This window comes from Ochotona princeps, chromosome 29 (assembly GCF_030435755.1).
Source record: "Ochotona princeps isolate mOchPri1 chromosome 29, mOchPri1.hap1, whole genome shotgun sequence".
In the NCBI taxonomy this organism is placed as follows: domain Eukaryota; kingdom Metazoa; phylum Chordata; class Mammalia; order Lagomorpha; family Ochotonidae; genus Ochotona; species Ochotona princeps.
Genome location: NC_080860.1, coordinates 5,171,298 through 5,194,701, shown reverse-complemented (window position 1 = coordinate 5,194,701; position 23,404 = coordinate 5,171,298). Strand labels below are relative to the sequence as shown.

Sequence of the window (23,404 nt, the reverse complement as noted above, 5' to 3'; positions counted from 1 at the left end):
AGGACGACCCAAAGCTTTGGGACCCTCTACCTGCATGGGAGACCCGGAAGAGGTTCCTGTTTCCTGGCTTTGGATCGGCGCAGCACTGGCTATTGCGCTCACTTGGGGAGTGAATCATCGGAAGGAAGATCTTCCTCTCTGTCTCTCCTCCTCTCTGTATATCTGACTTTGTAATAAAAATGAATAAATAATAAAAAAGTTGCTGGTAGGGGAGCATAGGTATAAATCTTGACTCCAGTTCTGATTCCAGCTTCCTGCTAATGTGTGCCCTAGGAGCTGGCAGCATGGAGCTTCCTGCAGCTGGGCCCCATACCCATGTGGGAGACCAGATGGAGTTCCTAGTTCCTGGCTTTGGACACATTCAGCTTTCAGTTGTCGTGGGCAGTGAGAGAATGAACCGGTGCATGGTAGATTTCTCTGTCTCTACCTTTCTTTCCTTTTTTTAAAAAAATGTTTATTTGTTTATTTTTATTGGAAAAGAGGAGAGACAAAGATCTTCCATCTGCAGAGCCAGGCGTCCACTAGAAAAGCAGCTGGGAGGGCAGGGAGAGGTGGGGTGTGTGTGTGTGTCCCCGTCTGTCCCCCTGCAGCCAGGGCCAGGCCCTCTGTGTACAATGTGGATGCCTCATGTTGTGGGGTCACACACACCTCAGAGGATTCCTGCCCCTTGGCCATGATGGGCTTGTGGGTGATCATGTGACCTAGGCCAGGCCAGTGGGGCTTGACTGGAGTTTAGCCAGGGAGGCTGGGACTGACCTTGTGGGGGCCCGAGGAGGGCTGACTGCATGCCCAGCCTCGGGAACCCCACCATGTTGAGATCAGTCTTGGATTTCCAGGGGTGCACTCTATTCCTCCCACCAGCCTTTACATGGCATCTACCATCAACAGCAAGGCACTTACCGGGCAGCCACGAGCGCTGTGGAGGTGATGTGAGTCAGCGAGGGTTGGTGATGGTGCAGTGGTCACAGGGTGAGCGGTCAAGGAGGCCTTCCTGGAAGAGGCAATGTTGGTCATGTCATAATACCCAATTTCTCACATCAGGAGTCCTGGCCCCAGCCCGCTGCTCCTGGCTCCCAAAGGAGCCTCACCACACCCCTGTCTTTTCCCACTCCTTCCCCTCCGTCTCCCGGTCTCCAGCGGTACCCCAACTCCTCAGGGCTGCTCCCCACCCTCTGTTCTTGTTCCAGGGTTGCCATCCTCTCCCATGCAGCCAGCGGTCCAGTGCAGTCGCATCTGACAGTCACACAGGAGGGAGGGTGCAGTTCTCCATTTCTCTCTTGTGTGAGACAGAACATAGTTGCCTTTCACAGCCCCACTGGGAGAAGTTCAGTGTCTTCACTCTGCCTTGCAGCCAGCACCTCTCTTGCTTCCAGAACTTTCTCACCACACCAAACAGAAAAGTGGTGCTAGTCTCACTGAAGTCCTGAAATCCCTAAACTGCCTGTCTTTAGGAGTTCCCCTCTTCCAGACGCTTCATTGCCTTTCATTGCTGCACTGTTGAGGGTTTTTGTTGTTGTTTCTTTCTCATGAATCTTCCACCTGTTAGTTCATGCTTCAAATGCCCACAGCAGCCAGGGCTGCGCCGGACTGAAGGCTAGAACTGCATCCAAGTCTCCCACATGAGTGTCAGGGACTTAAGCCACCACCACCCTGCTCTCAAGGTGCACCTTAGCAGGAATGGGAGTCACACCCAGGCACTGGGCTAGGGCTGTGGGCAGCATGGGGCATCTCCGTCCCTCTCCCCAGGCCTGTCTGTTCCTCGTAGGAACTTGGCAGCTGCTGTGCACAAGTAGGGGTTGACCAGTTCCCTCATCTCTCCTGCCAGTCCCGGAGCGCCATTGTGCTCCAGGCTGGACGGGGAGCCCCCTCCCCAGCTCACGGCCAGTAGGGCAGGGCATTCGGGGTCCCACCCCCTCCAGCCTCCCTCTCGGTTTTAGTGGTGTTTCTCTGCTGGGCAGAAGCCCCTAGGCCTTCTCACTAGGCAGCAGCTATGGCTCCGGTCCCTGGGTGAACCTGGTGCACCCTGGACACGCCTGCCCGCCTGCTCCTCAGGGAGGCTCTCCTGGCCCCTGGCCGCCTCCAGAACGCGCCCTGCCCGTTGCTGCGGGCTTCCCAGTCGGCCTGCCCACAGAGGGTGCTCCGGCGGAGGCTGGGAGGTGGGGTAGCGATGGGACAGGGGACACAGAACAGCCCGGTCTGGCTAGTTTCTCTCAGAGTCCTCAGCCTGCGGCTGGACAGCGGCACAGCAAGTGGGTTCTCGAAGGCCTCCCGGTGAGGCGAGGCTGCGAACGCGGGGAGCACACAGACAGCCCACTCTGTGGGCGCCGCCGGAGCGGCGTCTCTTTCCTAGTCCTTCACACGGTTGGGGGAGTTGTTCCGTTTCGCCCGGGGCGTTACAGGGTTTCCAAGCTAGGGCCCGGGCTCCGGCGCCAGGACTGGCCAACGCCCCGGGCCTCTCCCCTTCCCTGTGGTGACCGCACGCAACACACCGGTTCCTCCTCCTTCTCCTCACGGGGAAACCCCGGGCCCCTCGCGGTCCCTTTAACTGCGGCTTCGGGAGGGGGCGGGCCCACGTGCGGGGACGGGCCGGTCGGGGCTGGCCAATCGGGGGTCGAGCGGGACTCGGGGGTGGGGGCGGGGGCGGGCCCGGCGGGTTAAGGGGGCGTCCCCCGCGGGTCGCCGGCCACCGGCTGTCCCCGCCTCCTTCCGTCCCGGCCGGCCTCTCCCGCGGCTGCGCCGGCCCGGCCTCCCGGGTGGTGGTGGTGGGGGAGACAAAGCGACGCCGCAGCTGCCACCGCCGAGCGGCTCCCGGGCCTTGGCCGGGCCGTCTTCGGGATCGCCGCCTCCGTCCTGGGCCTGCGCGGCTAGGTAAGGCCAGCCTGGCGCGGGGACCCGCGGGCGGACCTGCGAGTGGACGCGAGATCGGGGCGTGCTCCGTGGGTCGCCTGGGGCGCACCCGTTGGAGACCCCGCTGCCGAGCAGGCGGGCCTCCAGACCGCAGCTGTCTTTGGAGGGGCCCCGAGAGCGCACCGGCACGCATCGGGGACCGAGGGAGACTGGGGGCCGCCACACCGGCACGCGGGCCTCGGCGGGGGCGGGGGTCCCTCGCACGTGCTTCTTGGCCCCGGGGCCGCCACACCCTTCTTTCCGAGCCACGGCCCGGGTGGGGTGAGGACAGAGGGTGTGGCTGCCTTCCTGTACCTCAGTTTCCCCGAGTCCTGCTTCAGTCCCAACGCGTGTGGAACTCTCATTCTCCCTCCACTCCACTCTGCATTCATGAGAGCAGTGCTGCCCGCCCGTGGGCGGCCCACCGGTCCTCCGCGCCCCGATTTTGAGCTGCTTTCCCCCTCTCCCTGCCAGCCTGGGTACCCCTGGAGTTCTTCCCACAGTCCACCCCGCTGGGACTGGCAGAGGCAGGAACCAGCCCGGTCTGGCGTGGCCTGGTGCTGTTGAATCAGCAGCTGTGCCCACGGCGGACTCTGAACTCGCAGAGACCGTCTGGGGAGATCAGCCGGGGCCCCTGACCCTCCCTGCTGGCAGGGTGCAGCCTGGGTGCCTGCGGCAACCACCTTCCCTTGCCCAGGGCTGGAGTTGGGATGGGGTGGGGTCTGGGAGGAAGAGTAAAGGGCCGACTTGCTTCTCCTTTGGCCTTGGTGGGGTTCCAGACTCAGGGCTGAGTCTCCCCCACCTAGGCTGCTCTCCCGATCTGCTCTGTCACCATGTTGTGACACAGGGACTGTGGAGAGGCAAAGAAGGTCCCCTTGGGTTCACCCCACAGGTGTCTGTGCACCTGTTACAACCTGCTGAAGACAAAAACCCAGCCGAGAATAGGCAGCCCTTGGCCAGGCTGACATCTTTCAGGTTGGCCCTTGTGTGTGTGGGGGTGTGTCCCAGGTAGAGGGTTGACCAAGGGCAGTCATGAGCAGGGAGGGGCCAGGAGGTAACCCTGAAGCAGAGGCCTGGTGGTGGGAGGGCACCTGGCACATGCGGAAGGGGGGGGCGAGGGTGGAGCAACAGGAGCCAAGAAGGGTGTTGCCCCTGGGCTCTGTCCTACCTGTCCCCTGGCTGGGGAGTGGGCTCCATGGGGCCACTTAGTGGACAGTGCAGGTGGCATGCTCCAGTGGGCTGTATGCCATGGGCACTAGTCTGGAAGAGTCTAGAGGGGTCGGAGGTGGGTTGGGTGCGTTGTGGATGAGGAAGACCTCAGGGCCCCTGTGCAGCCTGCCTCAACATCCCAGCTACCGTGATTCCCTGGCCCACTGGGCAGATGCAAAGGCCCAGAGAGAGGCTGAGGGCTTTCCTGGGGATGCCCAGCCCAGATACTGCAGGGGTGATGTGTGACCTGGGAATAGAGGGAGCCAGGGGCTGGGCAGAGCCTCCTGGCAGGTGCACACGGGGGCTTAGGGAGTCCCTACTCTACAGGGAAAGAAGCCAGGGCTCCACTGGGCTGGCCAGGGTGGAATCGGCAGCTCCAGGAGGCAGTGTGCGGCTTAGGTCTTGGTGCTGCTGCCACCACATCAGGGCCAGCACAGCATGACCACCACTCACATGGTCTTGGACAGGAATCCTCCCCTGACCTCCTGGGCAGGTGGCCCGAGATGGGACTCAGTGAGCAGCTGATGTCATCTCCTTCTGAAGGGCAGCAGGCCTGGCTGGGCCCCCTGTGGGCACCACCGCCAAGAGAGGTCCTACCCAGGCCTCAGTCCCCTGGCCCTAAGTGTGAGCCGAGGGCCTCCTTTCACACAGCTCCCGCCCGGCCATACTGGACCTGTGCAGAAATGCCCCATCTCGAGGTTTGGAGCAAGACCCAGGAATGCCCCATGCCCCCTCTGGAAGCCCTGCCTAGCCAAGGTTGCCTTCCTCCACCTTGGGTGTGGTAGGCACCTGTTGTCTTCCACCCCTGTTGTCTTCCCTGGGCTTGTAGGCCAAGCCCTGGCTCCTCCCTGCCATCAGTGCCTGAGGGGCTTCTGTCTCCTCCCAGCGTATCCCGCTGCACCTCCTGGCCTCCTGGCTGCTAATCTCACTGCCCTTCCCCAGGTGCCCCCCACAGCTCTGTCCTTCACGTTTCTGCTCATATCTCATCTCCCTGCGTGGCTCTCCAACCGCCTGAAATCAATTGTTCTTCCTGACTCTGACACTCCCTTCCCTGTCTCTCTGTCTTGTAGGATGCCAGTCAGATGTCGGATGTGTTATTGGCTGTCTGCTACCCAGCTGCTGGCACAATGTGCCAGGGACCCTGGTCATCAGCCTCCCTGCATCCCTCATGCCTGAGGTGGCCCCTAGCACACAGTAGGTGTCCATCACCCCATTTCATGGATGGACAATAGGAAGCTGCTTCCTAAGCTGCTGGGAGCTGGCAGGGAGCACAGGAAGCAGCTGGTTAACTCTGGGAGTGTCCGCTCAGCTCAGCCACCTGCTCTGTGACTTGAGTGAGGGACTGGCCTGGCTGGGCCACTGGAGCATGTCTGCAGGCTGTGAGGTGAACCTCAGGGGTCCTGGGGCCGGCCACGGGGCTCTTTGGAAGCTGACTGACACTGGAGTTGTGAGGGTTGTGGGGCCCGGGTGAGCTGCAGTACGCCCCAGGCCAGCGCCATGAAGCTGAATGAACGCAGCCTGGCTTTCTACGCCACGTGTGACGAGCCTGTGGACCACGAGGGCTTCCTGCACAAACAGGGTGGCCGGCCGGCGGCCTCGCAGCGGCGCTGGTTCGTACTGCGTGGCAACCTGCTCTTCTACTTTGAGGAGCCAGCGGCACGTCAGCCGCTGGGTGTCATTGTCTTGGAGGGCTGCACCGTGGAGCTGGTGGAGGCTGCCAAGGACTTCACCTTTGCCGTGTGCTTCGCTGGCTCCCGGGCCCGTGCCTATGTGCTGGCTGCCGAGAGCCAGGCCGCCCTGGAGGGCTGGGTGAAGGCCTTGTCACGGGCCAGCTTTGACTACCTTCGCCTAGTGGTGCGTGAGCTGGAGCAGCAACTAGCTGCCATGCAACCAGGGGGCTGCACCGCCCTGCCTCGCCGGCCCAGCGCGCTCCCACCCAAGGAGAACGGCTGTGCTGTCTGGAATACTGAGGCTCCCACAGTTGTCCCTGTGGGCACCCGAACCAGACCCCCGCAACCACCCCCACGCCGTCGGGCCTCCGCGCCCCTTGGGCCCCCTGACACAGTGTCCTTCGCAAAGCTGCATGAAGGGTACGGGCAGGAGATCCAGGCGCTGCGGGCGCAGTGGCTCAATCACCGTGCCCAGCCCTGAGGTTGCCAGGGCCCTGACTGGGGAGATGCTGTTGACTTGCATGCTGGGAGTGACCCAGCTACAGGGTGCTCCAGACCCCACCACAGCTGCAGCTGGGGCCGGAGAAACACATGGCCCTCACCCTGCTCTGGCAGCTCCTTGTGGGCCCTGAGAATAGACAGAGAGCCCAACTGTGGTGCACAGTGCCTGGTCCCCAGGGCCCTCAGACAGGCTCCTGACTGTGGCCCCATCTCCCCAGGCACCTCCTCTCCAGGAGCAGCTGGGCTACCCTGAGCCAGGGCGGGGCCTCTTGGGAGCTCACCTGACCACCAGAGACTGGCTGGGCCTGGGAGGCCAGAACTGACCCATGGGCAGGGTCCCCCAGGGAGGTGAGGCCAGAGCTGACTCACTGCCCCCTGGAGTGTGCAGGTGCTGACTGGGGGTGGGGCCATGGCTCCTGAGCCCCGCCTACCCTGTGCTCCTCTGCCCAGGCTGAGCACTGGCTGTCTCCTCTCACCACAGTGCCCCGTCATCCAGGAGGGGCTGGGACGCCTGGCCCTCATCCTGGAATGTTTACAGTCCCAGGAACCCTGGGGATGCTGCCAGCTGCCTGGCCTATGCCTGCCTCGCTGCCCCTTCCTCTTATTTGGGGAGCCATGGGGCTGGGGGCTGCAGGGAGATTCTGATTTCTAAATCTCAGGGGTGGCCTTCCCCCTGGGGGATGGAGCCATTGGCTGGCACTGCCCCCCAAGGATGGGGTCTGGGGGCCTCTGCCTGGCACTCTGGCCCCTGCCTAGCAGGTGCCTCTAGGGTTGTAGTACATTCTCCTCCCTTCCCCCCTTGCCGGATCTCTTAGGAGCTGGCTAGGGCCAGCTGGTGGGATGTTAGCTCCCACTGTGGTACGGATCTACAGACTTGAGGGTACAACAGCCCTGGTCTCCCAGGCCTGGGCAGCAGTGGGGTGCCTCACTTTGGAGTACAGGCTGTGGCCTGGCTGCCTGGGGTGGGCAGGGCGTGAGGGCTCTAATAAAGATTCATGCAGGAAGCACTGCTTGTGGCATTTCTCCTCACCGAGCAAGCGCTTGGCTGCCTGCCAGGCCCCGGGTGTGTCCCGTGAGCCAGAGGGCCGGCCAGGCACGTTCCCGGCCTATGGAGGCCAACACCTGCCCCGGTTTCCAGATGAGGGCACAGGCTCAGAGACAGGGACGTCGGCCACAGCCACCATGGCGGAGTAAAGGAGGGATGGGCACAGGCCTCCAGGAGGAGGTGGGGCCAGTGGAGCACAAAGTTCCTTTTCCAAAGGGCAAGATGGACGGTAGGAGGCAAGGATTCAAAAGCCAAGTGTGGGCAAAGACTGGAGTTGGGAATGGTGCTGACGAGTGTCCAGGTCGGAGAGGACAAGAGAAGGCTCAGGACCTGGTCCTCGCTAGGACTCCGGCACGCACAGGCCCCAAGGCAGTGGGTGACGTCTGGTCTGTGTAGAGGATGGGGTGGGGGAAGGGAGGCCCTGGGTGACCTTGACTCTTGTCTGTGTCCGCCTTCCCTACCATGCTGGAAAGCTGCGTGTTTAAGGAACACGGGGCTCTCTTGCTCATGTTCAGGTTCAGGGAGAGAGGCTGCCGCAGCCGGCACTCAGGCCACTTGTGAGCAGCCTGTGCATGCTGAGTGATTTTTTCCGTGACCGCAGCTGACAAATGGGGTCTAGGGAAGTGGCTCCCGTGTAGGCTGAGTCAGGACACCGCCTGTGGCCTTTCTGACCGCAGCCACTACAGAGGCACCATGGGGGGAGCCAGCCAGCCCTGCGAGAGAGGGAGGGGAGCCCTGAGGCACACACTGACCCCCAGAAGACCACATTCTGTGTCCAGGGAGTGTAGCCATCAGGATGTTGCAGCTTGAGGCTGAGACCCCTGCATATCAAATGGGTGATATTCCCCAGGATGGCCATGTTTGGCAGCTGAATCCCCAAGGCAGGTAAAAATGCAGATTCCTGGGCATGGGGAAGGAGGATTGGGACAGGGCCCAGGATGAGAGGGATTGAGGTGGGCAGTGTGGGATAATAACCTGCCAGGCTAGAGCTGCCCTGCTGCCGGCCTCCTTGGGTCCACAGCTGGTGAAGCCTGGGGGCCTTCCCATTGAGGCCCGGGGGTACGGCAGCCTTTGTCTCAGTATCTCCTGGGCAGGTCAGCTTGGTGCTGGGAGGACTCCCACCTGGCCCTGTAGAGAGGCTCCTGACCCATGGGCAGTACCAGCCTGCCACCCCAGGACTAAGCTGTGTACTAGAGCCCAGCCCCTAGTACTGGCAAGGGAAGTTGCTCCCAGGTTCCACTGACAATGCTGGGCTTTGGTGTCGTGAGCTACACAGTGACCGACAATGCAAGTGACACGATTATAATCGTGTCCACTTTGGATACAGAAACTGGCAAGGCTGTCACGTAACTTGAGATTTGGTGGAGACTTGCAGACTTGAATGCTGACCAGACTGCATGTAATAGTCCTTGCATGCTGATGCCAAGAGGTCACAGACCACTAACAAGCATGACAGTCTCATCCTCCGTGCACACAGGGAAATTGAGGCCGGGTGACCTTGGCCGGGCTCACCCAGCTGACGTGAGAGGCTGCTACGCCCTGGGGGCCTGCCAGGAAAGCCCAGTGCCCAAAGCAACACAGACTTGGTACCTTGGCTTTGGAGAGCTGGGCATCCAGAACATTCCTGCGCTGGTGGCCTTGGACCAGCCCGTGGGTGAGGTTTGGCTTTGCTCATTCATCAGGAGACTGGGGTGTGGGGCCGCTAGCTCCATGGGTAGAACTGACCTGGGAGCCTGAAGGGGGTGCACCCTGAGCTAGGGCTCATGTTGAGGGACACCCCATCTCCCCAGGCACCTGCTGCCTCACTCCCTGTCTGGCTCTCTATGGTCCTCAGCGCGTGGTTACCTGCCAGGAGCTGCACTCCCTGGCCTCCTGCCCAGATCCTAGCTTCCTCCAGACCTTCCCTCCATGTCCCAGGCCTGTCCCACCTCTTGCCTGCCATCTGCTCCGCTCACGTCCTCGCTTCCCTTTCAGGAGTCAGTAGAGTGGTTCCTCCCGCCATGTCCTTCCTGGACCTCACTGCTCGCTCTCACAGTCCTGTTTTCCTTGTCGGAGCACCGAGCATGCCCAGTAGGTTCTCAGTAACTGCTGGAAAGCAGGGTGGGCAGTTGCCCCCAGCTCAGCTCTCTGCTGTCCGTTCCCAAACCAAACGCACCTCCCCCTGAAGTCCCCCCTCCCAGCTCAGACCCCACAGATCCGTGTCTACAGCACTGGGGGCTTCCGGCCAGGGCCGTGGTGATGGCTCCACACCCACGCTGGGGACCTGAAGGGGAGTTGTTGCCAGAGCAACCACCTCCTTGCACACCATAGCGCCTTCCTTAGGGGCCCTGGGTGGGCCTAACTTCTGACCTTCTCAGGAGCTGTGGGCTGAGGGTCCCAGGGCCAGTCCTCTTGGGCTTCTTGCAATCTTTACATCCACTCTGTAAGGAAGATGCCATCCCTGAGCCACAATATCACTACAGCTGGGGCATGTGGGGGACAGAGCACTTGACCTTGGCCCAAGGTCACATAGCTGGGTTCCTCCCCCACTGAGTTCTAACAGTGCCCCTGGGCACTCAGGAGCCCCAGGTGGGTGGAGGCCATGCCCTTATCGGATGTCATCCCCCCCTTAGCTCCCCAGAAGGAGTGCACAGGCATCTTGGGTTTGTCCAGCGGGGCTTGGGGCATTTCCATCTTCTACCTGAGGTGGAGCAGAAGATGGAAAGATGGGTGGGTGGGAGGGGCTGTGGCCAGCAGGCAAGAGGTGGTTATGCACTTCAAGGGTTCTGCCAACCCTCCTGGTCTCCAAGGAGAGCTGTCCTGTGGCCGCTCGAGAACCCACCTTGGACTCATGGTCACAGTCACGGCAGTAGTCGCAGTGCTCCTGCTTCGGGCATCCTTGTGCATGCTGTCTTCCAGGCTCCTGCAAGCAGAACTCGGAACACTCCTCTAAGCTGCCTGCTAACACACACCCACTTCACAGTAAAGTGAGGTCCTAATTGGAACAAGGTCCATTCTGTGTGGGTTATAAGCAAGTCCATCTTGGCATTTTTTTTAAAGATTTTTTATTATTATTATTATTGGAAAGGCAGATATACAGAGAGGAGGAGAGACAGAGAAGAAGATCTTCCATCCGATGTTTCACTCCCCAAGTGAGCCGCAACGGGCCGGTGCTGCGCCGATCCGATGCCGGGAACCTGGAACCTCTTCCGGGTCTCCCACGCGGGTGCAGGGTCCCAAAGCCTTGGGCCATCCTCAACTGCTTTCCCAGGCCACAAGCAGGGAGCTGGATGGGAAGTGGAGCTGCCAGGATTAGAACCGGCGCCCATATGGGATCCCGGGGCGTTCAAGGCGAGGGCTTTTAGCTGCTAGGCCACGCCGCCGGGCCCCATCTTGGCATTTTCCCATCAGCAGACCAAAGGTGCCAGCCACTCCCACGACTTAGAGCTTGGCTGGTGTCAGGGGCCTGGCACCTGAGCTGAAGCAACCAGCATCCCCCATGCCCTGAGCGTGATGCACCACTGCCAACATGGGTGCCACAGTGCCTGGGCAAGGACCAATGGCTCAGGGCGGCCACTGCTCTGCCTACCATCCCATTAGAATGTGGTTTTCAAGGGAAGTGGTTGGCATGTTGTTCAGGGGATGAGCCTGTGGTGTAGAACTGGCAAACCATGTGACAGTAAGTCCGTTCTGTGGGAGTGGCTGCTGGGACTCAGCCAGCCCTGCGTCCCCACCCAGCTGCCCATCACGGAGGTAGCAAGTGACAGCACAGGGAGCTGGGTCCTCCACGACCGGCACGGGAGATGTGGGGTGAGCCCTGGCCCAGCCGCAGCCATGGTGGGACTTGATGTGCCGAGCAGTGGCTGGGCGTTTCCCCTCTGCTCTGAGAGCGCCACCACTGCGGACAGAGCTGCGCCTCAGCCTCAGAAGAAAAGAAACGACACAGCCAGGTGTATTATACAATTCTGTATTTAGCGGCTCGGTGACAACGCATTTTTTTTTTTTTAATTTTAAACAAAGTCTGTCAATCTCATAGAAATGGTTTGGTGTGGGCTTTCGTTTTTGACTGTTACGGGATGTGACTGCGACAGAGCCGTTCATGGATCTACTGGCTTTAAGTGCGACGGGGTTCATGTGATCGAGACCGGACTAAGTGCTTCAGCAAATCCCACTGCACCAAAGCCCCCTGTGGCTAACCAGGCAGTGCTGTCAGCATGGAGGCCAGGGCTCTGACGCCGGGTCGTTTCAGGAATAAAAAGTGCTGCGTCTCCCCCCAATCCCCCCACCACCTGCTATGGTGGCAATGGTGTCTCGTTTGTTCCAGACCTGACCACTCTGAGAACTGCTCACTGTTCCTACTGACAGAATATAAAAATACCTTCATCTGGGTAAAAATGTATACAGTGGAAAACTCTGCAATGCATAGCCTGGGCGCATGGAGGGGCAGGTTCTCCTGCAGGGCCTGTTGCTGACTGGTCAGCGCGGGGACTGCAGCCTGGGCTGGGGGCTGGGAGTTGGGATTTCTGGAATGGTCCTTGCTTGGCCCCTTGGGGCTACTTCACCTCCATCGGCTCACTCTCCTGACACTGGACGGGCACCACGCTCAATCACCTTTTCATTGTTCTTCTTGGGAGCCACCTGGGTCAGTCTTCCCAGAGGGTTTCCAAAAGGAAATAAAAGTGAAAGTAAGAGAAAGAGAGGCATAGCAGCTGATGGGGCAGCCACTCCATCCACAGTGGAGACCTTGATGCCGGGAGGGCGGGTCTTGGTGCCCATGCAGGTCACGTGAGGGGCAGGTGGCTGCTTGGGAATTGGCATCTGGGCTGCAGGTGCTCTCCAGGCACAGCGCCAGCGTCAGCGGAGGAGAAGGGAGGTGGGACTCTACTCTGAAGAATCCATCCATCTTTTGGTGCTGTGAGGCGAGTCGAGCTTCAGTGCACGTGGAATGACAGGGTAACGTGGGGCAGGGTGGCCCCAGTCTTGCTCTGGGATGCTCACATCCAGACACCAGTGGGAATGCGTCCCAGGTTATGGCCAAGGTGCAGGTCAGGGGATGGGCTTTCTAAGCACTTGCCCCAGTGCCCAGCTTTTCCAGAAGATCCAGAACCACAGGTCATTGTGAGGCCACGGGGCTCTGACTTGGGAGTGTTAATGGTTCCTTGTGGGCCACACCATGTCCAGAACATCTGGGGCAGGGTTGGATGCTCCGTGTGACTGAGGTGGCCACAGAGCCTGCTGGGAGGAAGTGCATCTTGGACAGCACTGTGATTCCTGTTTAGAGTCTTTTGGACTTTGTCCTACCAGCATGGGTTCTGTCTGGGCAGTGGCTATGTGCTGTGTGTCACAGATAGGTGTGGGCAAGAATCACAGTTCCAAGGGTATCTCAGTTTTGGTCAGTCTCTTAGCGTCTTGTGATGGCTTTGAACAATTGTCTTCTTTAATCTCATCTCGTGGCAAAAAACGACACAACTTCCAGGTATACTTCGCAACAGTTGTGACAGCATCCTGATTTTATAACTCTCTGTAATATCAAAACAGCGTCGGCTGGGAATAAATTCCAAAGGATCCTTTTATTAAAATATCTAAAAGAGGTCTATAAATATTTATTTTTCTAAAAGAGTTTGGAGATTTCTGGTGAAAATGTGGTGCCAAGTTGTGCCTGCCTCCTTGGAGGGCTGAGGAGACGAGAAGATGGGCAGGATTCCTGGTGCACCTCCTAAACCCCCACCACAGCTGAGGGTGCCGCAAAAGGAGGCCACAGCATGTGCCCCACTGGCTTTCTCACAACTTCATGGAATTAGGATACAACAAAAAACATAAACGGCATAACATTGCTGTCCACATTTTGAAGGCTGGATTCCTTTCTCTCAGCTCCACTCTACCAGGACATGAGAGAACAAGAAGGGAGGTGACCATAATAATGTGCCTGTCTCTTTGCCCTCACTCCTGCCTTCAGAATTCCCATTCCAGGGCCTCCTCTCTGTTGGCAGCCCTCTCCAGCCGGTAGATGATGCTGTTCAGGTTAGCCATTTTTTCATGCCGCCGCTGCAAATTGGGATTCACCTTGGTGCTGGGGTGCAAGGCTCCAGCTGTGTCGGCAGTGGGGCTGGCACTGGGCACTTTGGCAGGGGGCGCGCCAGGTGGGGATGGGGAGATAGGGGCTGAGGAGGAGGGCACAGGTGACAAAGACATCGTAAGGCCTGGCGAGGAGGCCACTGAGGGCGAGTTCAGTGACACCTCAAGACTGCAGTGCGAGGACTCCGAGGCCGACTTGAAACTCAAGGGTTCTGGGTGAAGCCGCTCCCCAGCCTCGGTCTCCTGTTGCAGGTGTGGTGAGGGACAGTCTGGAATGGTGGCATCTGGAAGGAGGGGCCCTGAGGCCACTTCTGGGAGTCCATCATTATCTGGGGTGCTGAGGCACTCCTCTCTGGGGGAACCCAGGTCTTTGTCCAGCTCCCCTACATCTGGGGGCTGGCCGTCTAGCTCTTCCTCAGCATCCTCCTCCATTTGTTCTTGCTTAATCGTCACATGGGCCTTGTCCTGGGTGGTCAGGGATGTGATGCTGTCTTCAGAGCTCTCTGGAAGCTCCAGCTCCTTCACAGGTGGCTTCTGATCCTCAGTCTCAGAATTGGGGCTCTGTGGGGTGGGGTCCAGGTGGGAGTGGCCTGGTGGTAGGATGCCAGGACCCCCACTTGGGTCGAGGTCTGGCTCGTCCAGGGTCCCCTCCACCAACATCTCCCGGCGCATCCGGGACCTGGGGCAGAGACAGCCATGAGTCTGGGCTCTATCACACGATGGCACTTGGACCCTGCACACTACCTGCGGTGACTCCCACAGTTTGGGCGGGGTCTCCTGGGTGAATTCTTCTGTGTGCCCTTCCCTGTGCCTGCAGTGGCAGGAATGGCAGCTGAGTCAACAGACGTTGGGCGGGAGGCTTTGCTATGTTCTCTGTGGCATCTGGAGTTCAACAAACATTTGCCCAACAAAATCTCATGCAAGAGTTACTTCTCTCAAGAGTTAACTCTCTGTTCCTTGGTGCAAACTCCTATTCAGCCTGCAGTCTCAAGCTCAAGGCTATCTTTGCTAGAGGCCTTCCCTTTCCTCTGCACTCCTGGCTTCTTCCTGTCTAACCACAAGGATGCAACCTGGGAGGTGATTGTGGGCTGGTCAGAGGTGGGGCAATGGGTCTGGAACCCGAGTCCTATCTCTCTGGATCCTGGTTCACCAGGATGAATGTGCTGGGTTATAATGGGAAATGACAGGCAGGAAGATGTTCCTGTACTTTGCAGGGCAGGGGGATAGCGGTGGGGTGAGGGCCAAAGCCTGCACTGCCCGTGGTTTGGCAGGCTTGGGACTGGCGCAGATAATGGACAATGTTTCTCAAGGTGTTCACCCCCAGCCTGCTCCATCTGATCACGGAGCCATTGGGGTCCTCATCAGGGATCCTAGAGGTTAGGCACCTTGCCCAAAGCCATATGGCCAGAGAGCTCCACCCCAGGGTCCTCTTACTCCTTCTTTCTGCCTGGGGCCGGATTGACTGACACATACCCATGAGGCCCTGTCCTCGGGGGGTCCACCCAGCTAGCTCAGAGCCAGGCCTGGCACTGCCCTGCAGGCCAGCAGCTCCCCAGTGAGGCCTGGCCATGGGGAGGTAGCTCCTAGGGGAAGGTTGAGCCTAGAGAGTGGGAACAGCCAAGATTCCCAAAGATCACCCCCTCCCCAAACGCTAGCACCAGCCATATGAGTGACCACACCCACTCCAGCCAGGTGTTCAGGCAAATCCCTTGGCCCTTAGATGTTGCAGCCCACCCTGGGAGGTAGCTTGGACCCCAACAGAGGCACCCTGGCCCAGGTGGGCCCACCTGTAGTTGTGGAACCAGTTGATGACGGTGTTGGTCTTGAGGTTGAGCTGGAGGGAGAGGAGCTCGATGGTCTGCTGCGAGGGGTAGGGCTCCAGCTGGTAGGCCTTGCGCAGCGCCTCCTTCTCCTCAGGTGCCAGCACCACACGCGGTTTCTTCATCTGCAGCAGGCTCGCGTCCTGGGGCTGCAGGCACGGGCTTGGGCACTCAGAACGCGCTGCTGGTGACTCGCTGTCCGAGCCAGTACTGACGAGGCCATAGCGGCGCTTCAAGTAGGCTGGGTGTAGAGGAGGGCGAGGCTGAGAGCAGGCAAGGGAGAGCCGCTGGGGCCTGTCCCCTGTCCCTGTCACTCCCCGCCTGAGCTGTGCTGCTGTCAGCTCACAGACGCCTGTGCTCAGTCTGTGATGGGTGCTGGGATGCTCAGGGCTATTCCTTCTGCCTGCCAGGGACCTGAGAAGGGTGACAAGGCATGTCCTCCTGCTCACTGCCCCTCAGCAGCCTGGGAGCCGGCTTGGCCTAGGAAGCACAGAGACTTCCAGGGAAGCGGCGTTTGTGGGAGGGGCAGCAGGGGCCAGAAGCAGCCAGAGGAGAGCAAGAGGTGGGACCTGGACTCATTTGGGAGGCGGGGTCAGTGTCTCAGGTGTCCTCCACGCAGCACGAAGGGCAGGTGAAAACTGAGCTCCGCACCCAGGTTTAGCCGGGTTACACCTGCATTTCGCTCCAAGGAAACACCCTGAGGCCAGAACCAGAGCAACCAGAGCTGGGGCCCATCCTCTGCCCAGGTCTTACCTTTCTTCTCCAGCTTCTTCATGTCTCTCAGCTTTTCCACGTTGTGGGGGTCACTGAGCCAGAGCTGCATGCGGACAAAGGGCTCGCGCCCTTTCAGGCTCAGCTTGTGCCAGGGTTTGGGCCGGGACAGCAGGTCAGACACGGAGCCCTGGGTCAGGCCTAAGATGCTCTCCCCAAACAGCCGCTGTCCTGGGAACAAGGCAGGATGACAACCTGTCACCCTGGGCCATGCAGGGAAACCGCTCCCAGGAGAGACAAGAAACAAGCCAGAGACCCACAGGGCTGGGGTGGGGTCAGGTGACAGGCTCAGGGCCACCTCTATCAACTCGGGCTGGGGCCCAGAGGCCTGGGGGAGGAGAGGTTTTTTTTTATTCCTAAGGGACCCCTGAAAATAGCGGCAAGCCTCATGCGTGCAGCTTTGCTGGAGAATGATGGCAGACTCCTTCCAGACCGTCAACGTGCATAACCCCTGCTGCGTGGCATATACCCCACAGCAACACCCGCCTCAGGGCACACAAGCACACGTATGTTTTTAAAGGCAGCAGGAATCTGGAAAAGGCCCATTTGCTGGGTGAAAAAAACAAGTACAGCCACAGCTGGGAAACGCTTGCAACAGGAGAGGGAAGCGAGCGATGAGATCATTCCAGTGTGGAACAGTGTTCACAAAAGTGCAAGCTGCAAGATGAGGCGTGCACACAGAAGAGAGGGCCTAGGTGTCTACACATTCTTGTGTGAGTCCAGAAAGTGTCACAGTGTGATTGACAGGGTGGGGCTATTTCCTGATTTTTAAACTAATCTTTTCCTGTACTGCTTAGTATTTTAAGAACAATGAATGTGTCTTCTTTTGATAACAGGCACCTTGGTGAAAATGCTGGAGTTCACAGAGGTCCTTCTAGAAAGGGGAGTAACCTGCACCTAGGATTCAGAGTCCTAGGAGAAGTTGCTTGGCTGTGCCCTGGGTGAGCGAGGGTGTGGAGCTCCTGGTGACAGGCACCTATTAAGTGTCCTGCCAAGGAACTTTGAGAACTGTATCCTAATGACTCAGGTGACTTGGACCTCTGTCCAGCTTTCTTTCCTCCCCCTGCAGGGGTGCATGTCAGTCAGAAGCCTCCTGGGACACCTGGTGCCTTACAATGCTTGGGGCAAGCCACAGCTGAGCAGCATAGGGATCCTGGTCCCAAGGCCTGCAGCCCCATACCTAGGTTGTTGTCTGTGAGGACCTCCTTGACCCTCTTGGTGATGGAGTAGGTGTCCAGCTCCGGAGACATGGCCACAATCTCCTGGATGCCTCCCATGGCCTGGCTTCCCGAGGACACCTTCCCGCCGGTGGAGGAGCCAGAACGGCCCTCGGGCTGCTGGTTCTCCTTACTGCTCTCCAGGGACAGGCTCCAGGGCTCCTGGGAGCTCTTCTCAGGTGCCATGGGGCTAGCGGGTGGCGATGGTGAGGACCTGGGCTCAGCGGGGCTTGCTGTAGGCACAGAGAGTTAGAAGTTATCACCAGCTGGTATGGACATGGCTGGCCTGTCACCGTCAAGTGCAGGTGACAAGCCAGTCTGCAGCAAGCACAGCAATGTTCCAGGAAGGGACCATCCTGGACACTAAGCCACTGCGTGGAAGGCTAATGGGGAAGAGGATGGATACTCTCCAAACTCTCAGGTGTCCCCACCCCAAGGCACTTCCTACAAATATCTCACTCACATACACATACACAGATTACTGGGAGAACTCAAGAACTTTGAATACACGGTAGGTTACGTGGGAGCATAAAGTTTCTTTCTTTACATTATTTTCATTCCATTTGGAAGGAGGAGAGAGAGATGAGGAACTGTCTTTCGTCTGGCTTACTCCCCACATGGGCCAGGCTGAACCGGCATCTCCCACGTGGAAGCAGAAAGCAGAGCATTTGTGTTGTCAGCTGCTGTCCTCCAGGGTGTGCGGCAGCAGGAGCTGGAGTTGGAAGTGGGGCCAAGACTTGAACCAGGCCTTCTGGTGTGGGCTGTGGGTGGTCCAAGTGGTTCCTCAGCTGCTGTACCCAATGGTCTCCCTGGGGAATGCCTGCCGAAAAACCTGGGGCTGGAGGGACACACGCCATGAACTCCCAGATGGGAGATGAGGAGCACCATCATGGCAAAATGAGTGGCTGCTGAGTCTGCGTATGGAGCATAAGGAGGCGGCTGTCTGTGTTTCATCTTTTCTATAAATTGGAAATTGTATCAAAATGAAAAGCTCAACAGTAAGAAAAAAAAAAAAAGAATAAATCAAGGCCACTGGAGGCTGGTGCCGTAGCAAGTTAGATAGCCTCTGGCGACGCCAGCATCCCACGTCAGAGCTGGAGTCAGTCTTTGCTCTTCCGCTTCAGATCCGGCTTCCAGCTAATGCAGCTGGCAGGCAGCCCAGAGCGAGCGCCTGGCTTGGACCTGGCCCAGCCCTGGCTGGTGTGGCCATTCCAGGAATGAATGAGCAGATGGAGGCTCGCTCTCCCTCCCTCCCTGTCAGTCTGCTTTTCAAAAACACAAATCAACACACATACACATATTTTAATGGGCTAACGGGCTGGAGCGATAGCTCAGTTGGCTAATCCTCTCTCTGTAAGTGCTGGTATCCCACATGGTTGCCTGTTTGTATCCTGGCTGCTCCACTTCCTATTCAGTTCCCTGCTTATGGCCTGGGAAAGTAACCAAGGATGCCCCAAAGCCTTGGGAGCCTGCACCTGCATAGGAGACCCAGAAGAAGCTCCTGGCTCCTGGCTTTGGATCAGGTCAGTTCCGACCATTGCGGCCATTTGGGGGAGTAAACAAGAGGATGGAATATCTTTTCTCTTTCCTTCTCTCTATAGAGATCTTAAAAAATGGAAGATCTTTCTGTCTTTCCAATAAAAACAAAGAAAACTTTCAAAAAAATGGGCTAATAACACGTGAGCCCAAATGCCAGAAATAAAAAGCAGCAGACTGATCTGCCGCAAGTAACATCACACATAATGCAAGCTATTTAGACCACATTTCCTCCTGTCAAGGTGATGGCGTGGGAACCCCAGAACCAGCAGGAGGGAGTCGAGGGATGATTTGGCTGCTGCACCTGCTGAGTGCACCTGGGGAGGGCAGTGCTGCTTGGTTCATGGCCTTCCACAAGGCTCTGAGAGCCCACCACAGTCAAGAGCTCCGCCTCCCTGAAGCTTGCCCAGGTGACCTGAACCCCGCACAGAGAGGGGTCCACAACACCCAGTATGGTCACTTGGAATCCTAGCAAAGTGGAAAACAGTGCCTCATCCTCAGGGCACTCAACTGCCCCCTGCTGGACATTCACTGGATGGACATGGGGGGCAGGGAGCAGCAGTTGCCCTGAACCCCGCATGACTCTCCTTCCTGTGGGGGGAGGGACTGCGCACTTGGATGTGACCTCCAAGTTCCAGAACTGCCACTGGTCTGCTTCCTGGCACAGGAAGGGCCACTCCTCCTTCTGGTGACTATAGCTCTGCTCTCTCTTGTCCCCACCCACCCCAGATTCACAAATCCTCCCGCTCTTCTCCATAAATGTTTTTGCCACTTTGAAGGTCTTGCTCCAAACCACAACTTGTACACAACCCAGTCCTACTGTCCCTTTCTAAAATGTCTGTCACACTGTCACACCTGTTACACACACTGTCTGACACTGTCACACCTCACACTTGCTGGGGCCATACCCTTACAGATGATGAGGACAATTCACCAAGTGTCTGCTCTACGCACGCCCAGTGTTGTGCTGCATGAGGGACCCCGCGGGGCATCTAAGGGGCAAGGCCTACAGTGTTGAGCTGCCCAGTGTGAGCACAACTCGGGGGGGGGGGGTCAGCTCAGCTATCCATGGGCATACAGAAAGCCAGTACAGAGGCGGGCCTGACGGCAGGGTTGCTCACACCCCACTGTGAACCCTCAATGGGGCACTCACAGGGGTCCCTGGGGCTTGGGTGGGGGGCACAGGGCTGGTACCTGCTGATGGAAGGTGGTTTGGCCAGGACTCCTGAGCACCCTTGAAAGGAAGGCAGTAAGATCTTGAATTCCCGCCTACAGCATCACAGCCCAAGTGGCTGGCGACCCACACCTCAGGGCTGGGAATGCTGTCCCTACCCCACCGAGCTGACCCTGGACTTCCAGGTCCATCTGTGTGACACAAGCTGGTTTGGGGTGAGAGTGGGGGGAGGAACCTGAGACTTCTACAGCCTGGAGAACCACCTGCTGCACCGTGCCCTCACTGCCACTGGTCCAGGTCCAGTCCAGGAGGACCGATGAGCACAAAGCAGAGGGTGAACAGGAAACAGCTCCCCTCCCGTTCTTGTGAAGCCCCCTGCCCCAGGCCCCTCTCACTCCTGGGATGCGGAGGAGCAGCATCAAGAGACCCTGATGTCATCAGTAGCAGGCAGAGCTAGGAGGCCAGATGGCCTGGGCTTGCTGGCTCTGAGGAGTCCAGGCAGGACATGCAGGAGGTTGATGCTGCCCGAGGTGGTTGTGGGTGTGAGATGCACAGGCCAGGCATATCCCACAGGGACAGGGGGTAGGCTGGCAGTGGCCAGGGCTGGCAGGGAGGAGAGGATGGACCTGGACTTGGGGACACCAGGAGCAGTCCTGGTGTCCCCCACTGGTTCAGTGAAGTGGCCACCATCACCCCAGGGGAGCCGTCTCTGTAGCAATGGCTCCCTCTGGTGGACACAAATGAGTGTGACATGCGGCTTAGCGTGGCTGTGAGTGGCGAGCCCGGGGTCACGCTGGGTTCTCACAGCCAGCTCAGCGCAGTCAGGAACAATTTCTAAGATGTGGAAAGATGCCCAAAAGAAAACACACATATTTCTTTTTTCTCCCCAGGCCCACTGCCTTTTCCCTCCTCAGGCCCACCACTTTAACAGACATGGACACTCTGCCGTTGAATGTCCTCTCTGACCTGGCCAAAGCCCTCCCTGCGCGTGGCAGCCCCTGGCACTGCTCTGGCCCATAAGCCACAAAGGCGTGCTCTGTATGCCCTGGCTGCTGCCTTCCAAATCCAGCACCAGAAGCAGGCGGTCCCTCGGCCTGGTTTCTGGCCCATGTTTGGGCTGCTGCTCTGTGGCCTGGTCATTTCGGTGGGCCTGAGGAACGATTTGTTCCCCCGACCCTACTTTACAGAGGAGGGCAACAGACTGAGCCTGGGTCCTGGGGCATGGCCATGGGGCAGGATGGGTAGGCCTGGGTGGCCTCACACACTGGCTGTTGCTCTTTGAGCTGCAGCAGCACGGCTTTGGGAAGGCTAAGCTGGAAGGCTCCCCGGGGTGCACACTGAGCTTGGGGAAAGAAGCTGAGACCACACAGAGGCTAGAGCTGGGCAGCAGTGGCTCATGTGCAGGGACGGAAGCCCACTGCTCAGACAGGAAGACTGAGGGTGCCTTGCAGCCTCAGGGGTGCAGTTCCCACTCTGTACTCACCCTGGGAGGCACTGGGCTGCTGGCCCACGGCCTGGCCCAGCTGGTCCGAGAGCCATAGCTGCATGCGGATAAAGGGTTCACGCCCCTTCTGTGTCAGCTTGCTCCATGGCTTGGGCCGTGACAACATGTCGCTCACGCTGCCCTGTGACAGACCTAGAACCTGTGGGTAGACAGGCAGGCTGGCCATCAGTGGCTTCAGGGACACTGTCCAGCCTCCTGCCCCACAAAGTCCTTTATATCCCAGGCACCAGCCATGCACCTGTGTGGGGCTCCTTCCCTCGGTGCCCTTCCTGGTAGCCTGAAACAAGGAAGACCTGAATGCCCCCTCTTCCAGGAAGCTTTCCTGAGTCTCCCACTGGAGTCACCAACCCCCTCCTCCGGAGCTTGTCTGAGTCTGCTAAGGGCAGGGCTGACACCCGAGTTGCCATGCAGCCGGGCTGGGCTGAGCCTTTACCCTTTAGTGGCTGGGCTAGGGGAGCCCTGGAAGGCCTTGGGGAGGAGGAGGGGGAGATGGCGTGCTCTTCCCCATCAGGCTTTCGGCAAGCATGAAGCTGACACCAGCCATGGCCTTGGGACCAGTGGGATGCAGAAAGAAGAGGTGGAAATCTGAGAGCCATGTTCTTGCATGCACTTCCTCCCAAGGCAGTCGTTGGCTGGGCCCAGGCATCCCTGACCCCTGGCCCGGGCCATGGCCTTCACCTTCTCCCCGAAGATCCGCTGGCAGATGCCGTTCTTGGCCAACTTCTCCTTGACCTGGCGCGTCAGCTCCAGCGTGTCCACCTCGCGGTACATGTACAGCTCGTACTGCTCGGGGGTCAGGGGTGGCACGGTGGGCTTCAGGGTGCGAGGCACATAGGCTGGGTAATAGGCCAGCCGCCCGCCGCCGCCCGCTTCGGCCACAGCCCCCTCAGACTTGAGCTCGCCCACCCGGGGGGGCTCGTCTTCACCCGTGGCAGCCTCGTCCTCAGGGGCCACGGTCACTTCGTCCCCACGGGGCCAGGCCCTCCCATTGGGCTGGCTGGAATAGCTGGAGGAGGAGGAGAGTGAGGGTGAGACGGAGGGAAATGGGCGGCTGAGCAGGCCGCGGTCCGAGGCCCAGTGGTGCTCGAAGTAGCCGGCGTCGCCAATCTCCGACTTGACCTTGCGGATGATGCTCTGCACGAAGGCGGCGGGGGACAGCACGGTGAGTGAGGCTGGCATGGCACTGCCACTGCTACCCCCACCGCTGCCACCACTGCCGCCGTCCTCCTGCTTGACGTAGGCTGGGGCCCCGTTCTGGCTTACGGCGGCCAGCGAGGGCCGCTCTGGGGGAGAGGGCGGCAAGGAGCGGCCCCGGGGGCCCGCCTCCATCTCCAGCAGGGCCTGCTGCTGGGCCTGCATCTCGCGGCGTGCCTGTTCCAGGATATTCTTGATGGCGTCCTCCGAGGTGCTGGTGGCGGCTGAGCTGTTGGTGACACCCAATGGGGACGTGGAGTTCTTGGGCTCACCTGTGGGGAGGATGACAGGGTGGCCAGAGGCGTGCGACCAGAGCCGTGCTCGCTTAGTGGGTGGTGCCGGCTTGTGTTCCACAGTGGGGCTGGGCAGTCACTCAGGGCGTGGCGGTGTGTGGCAGAGCACTGGGCAGCACTGGGAACCAGCCCCTTCGGGGGGGGGGGCGGGGAAACACATGTGCCTGTTCCATAGGACCCAGCCACGAAGATGGCCAAAGTCTAGGGAGAGAACCTCCACCCCTTCCAGCAGTCAGGGCCAGTGCTTCCACACTCTGGCAAGCCTCTCCCTGCGTGCATGTTTTGTTTTTTTTTAAATTGGGAAGGAGAGTGAGTGAACGCGTGAGCTCCTATCCCCTGGATCATTTGCAGGTGACTACAACGCTGAGTGGCCTGGGAGCCAGGCACTCATCCAAGGCCTCTCGACCAAGCCAAGTGTGAGGTTTTTTTTTTTTAAGATGAATTAATTTATTTGAAAGGCAGAGTAACAGAGAGAAAGAAAGAAAGAGAGTGGGGGGGGGAGGGAGAGAGAGAGAGAGAGAGAGAAACTT

At 59.1% G+C, this 23,404-nt stretch overlaps 3 protein-coding genes across 5 annotated transcripts in view; 1 reads left to right on the top strand and 2 right to left on the bottom strand.

Moving 5' to 3' along the window:
- Positions 1–997, bottom strand: part of SH2B3 (SH2B adaptor protein 3) — a 31,250-nt gene extending 30,253 nt beyond the window's left edge. Inside the window, exon 1 of the mRNA XM_004595297.2 lies at positions 901–997. The gene's annotated coding sequence lies outside the window, so the exon portion shown is untranslated. The remainder of the gene's footprint in view (positions 1–900) is intronic.
- Positions 998–5,208: 4,211 nt separating this feature from the next.
- Positions 5,209–6,453, top strand: PHETA1 (PH domain containing endocytic trafficking adaptor 1). Its single transcript, XM_004595298.2, has one exon. The coding sequence runs from the start codon at positions 5,593–5,595 to the stop codon at positions 6,244–6,246; it is 654 nt and encodes a 217-aa protein (XP_004595355.2). The 5' UTR covers positions 5,209–5,592; the 3' UTR covers positions 6,247–6,453.
- A 4,787-nt stretch (positions 6,454–11,240) lies between these two features.
- Positions 11,241–23,404, bottom strand: part of CUX2 (cut like homeobox 2) — a 211,929-nt gene continuing 199,765 nt past the window's right edge. Inside the window, exons 17-22 of one of the 3 annotated variants that reach the window (XM_004595299.3) lie at positions 22,066–22,853; positions 21,367–21,526; positions 17,137–17,406; positions 15,939–16,127; positions 15,153–15,426; positions 11,241–14,044 (exon numbers count right to left, since the gene is read on the bottom strand). In XM_004595299.3, coding sequence (XP_004595356.2) covers positions 13,243–14,044; positions 15,153–15,426; positions 15,939–16,127; positions 17,137–17,406; positions 21,367–21,526; positions 22,066–22,853 — 2,483 coding nt within the window. In that variant the 3' untranslated portion in view covers positions 11,241–13,242. The remainder of the gene's footprint in view (positions 14,045–15,152; positions 15,427–15,938; positions 16,128–17,136; positions 17,407–21,366; positions 21,527–22,065; positions 22,854–23,404) is intronic. The other 2 variants (XM_058656781.1, XM_058656780.1) reach the window with 2 other exon arrangements.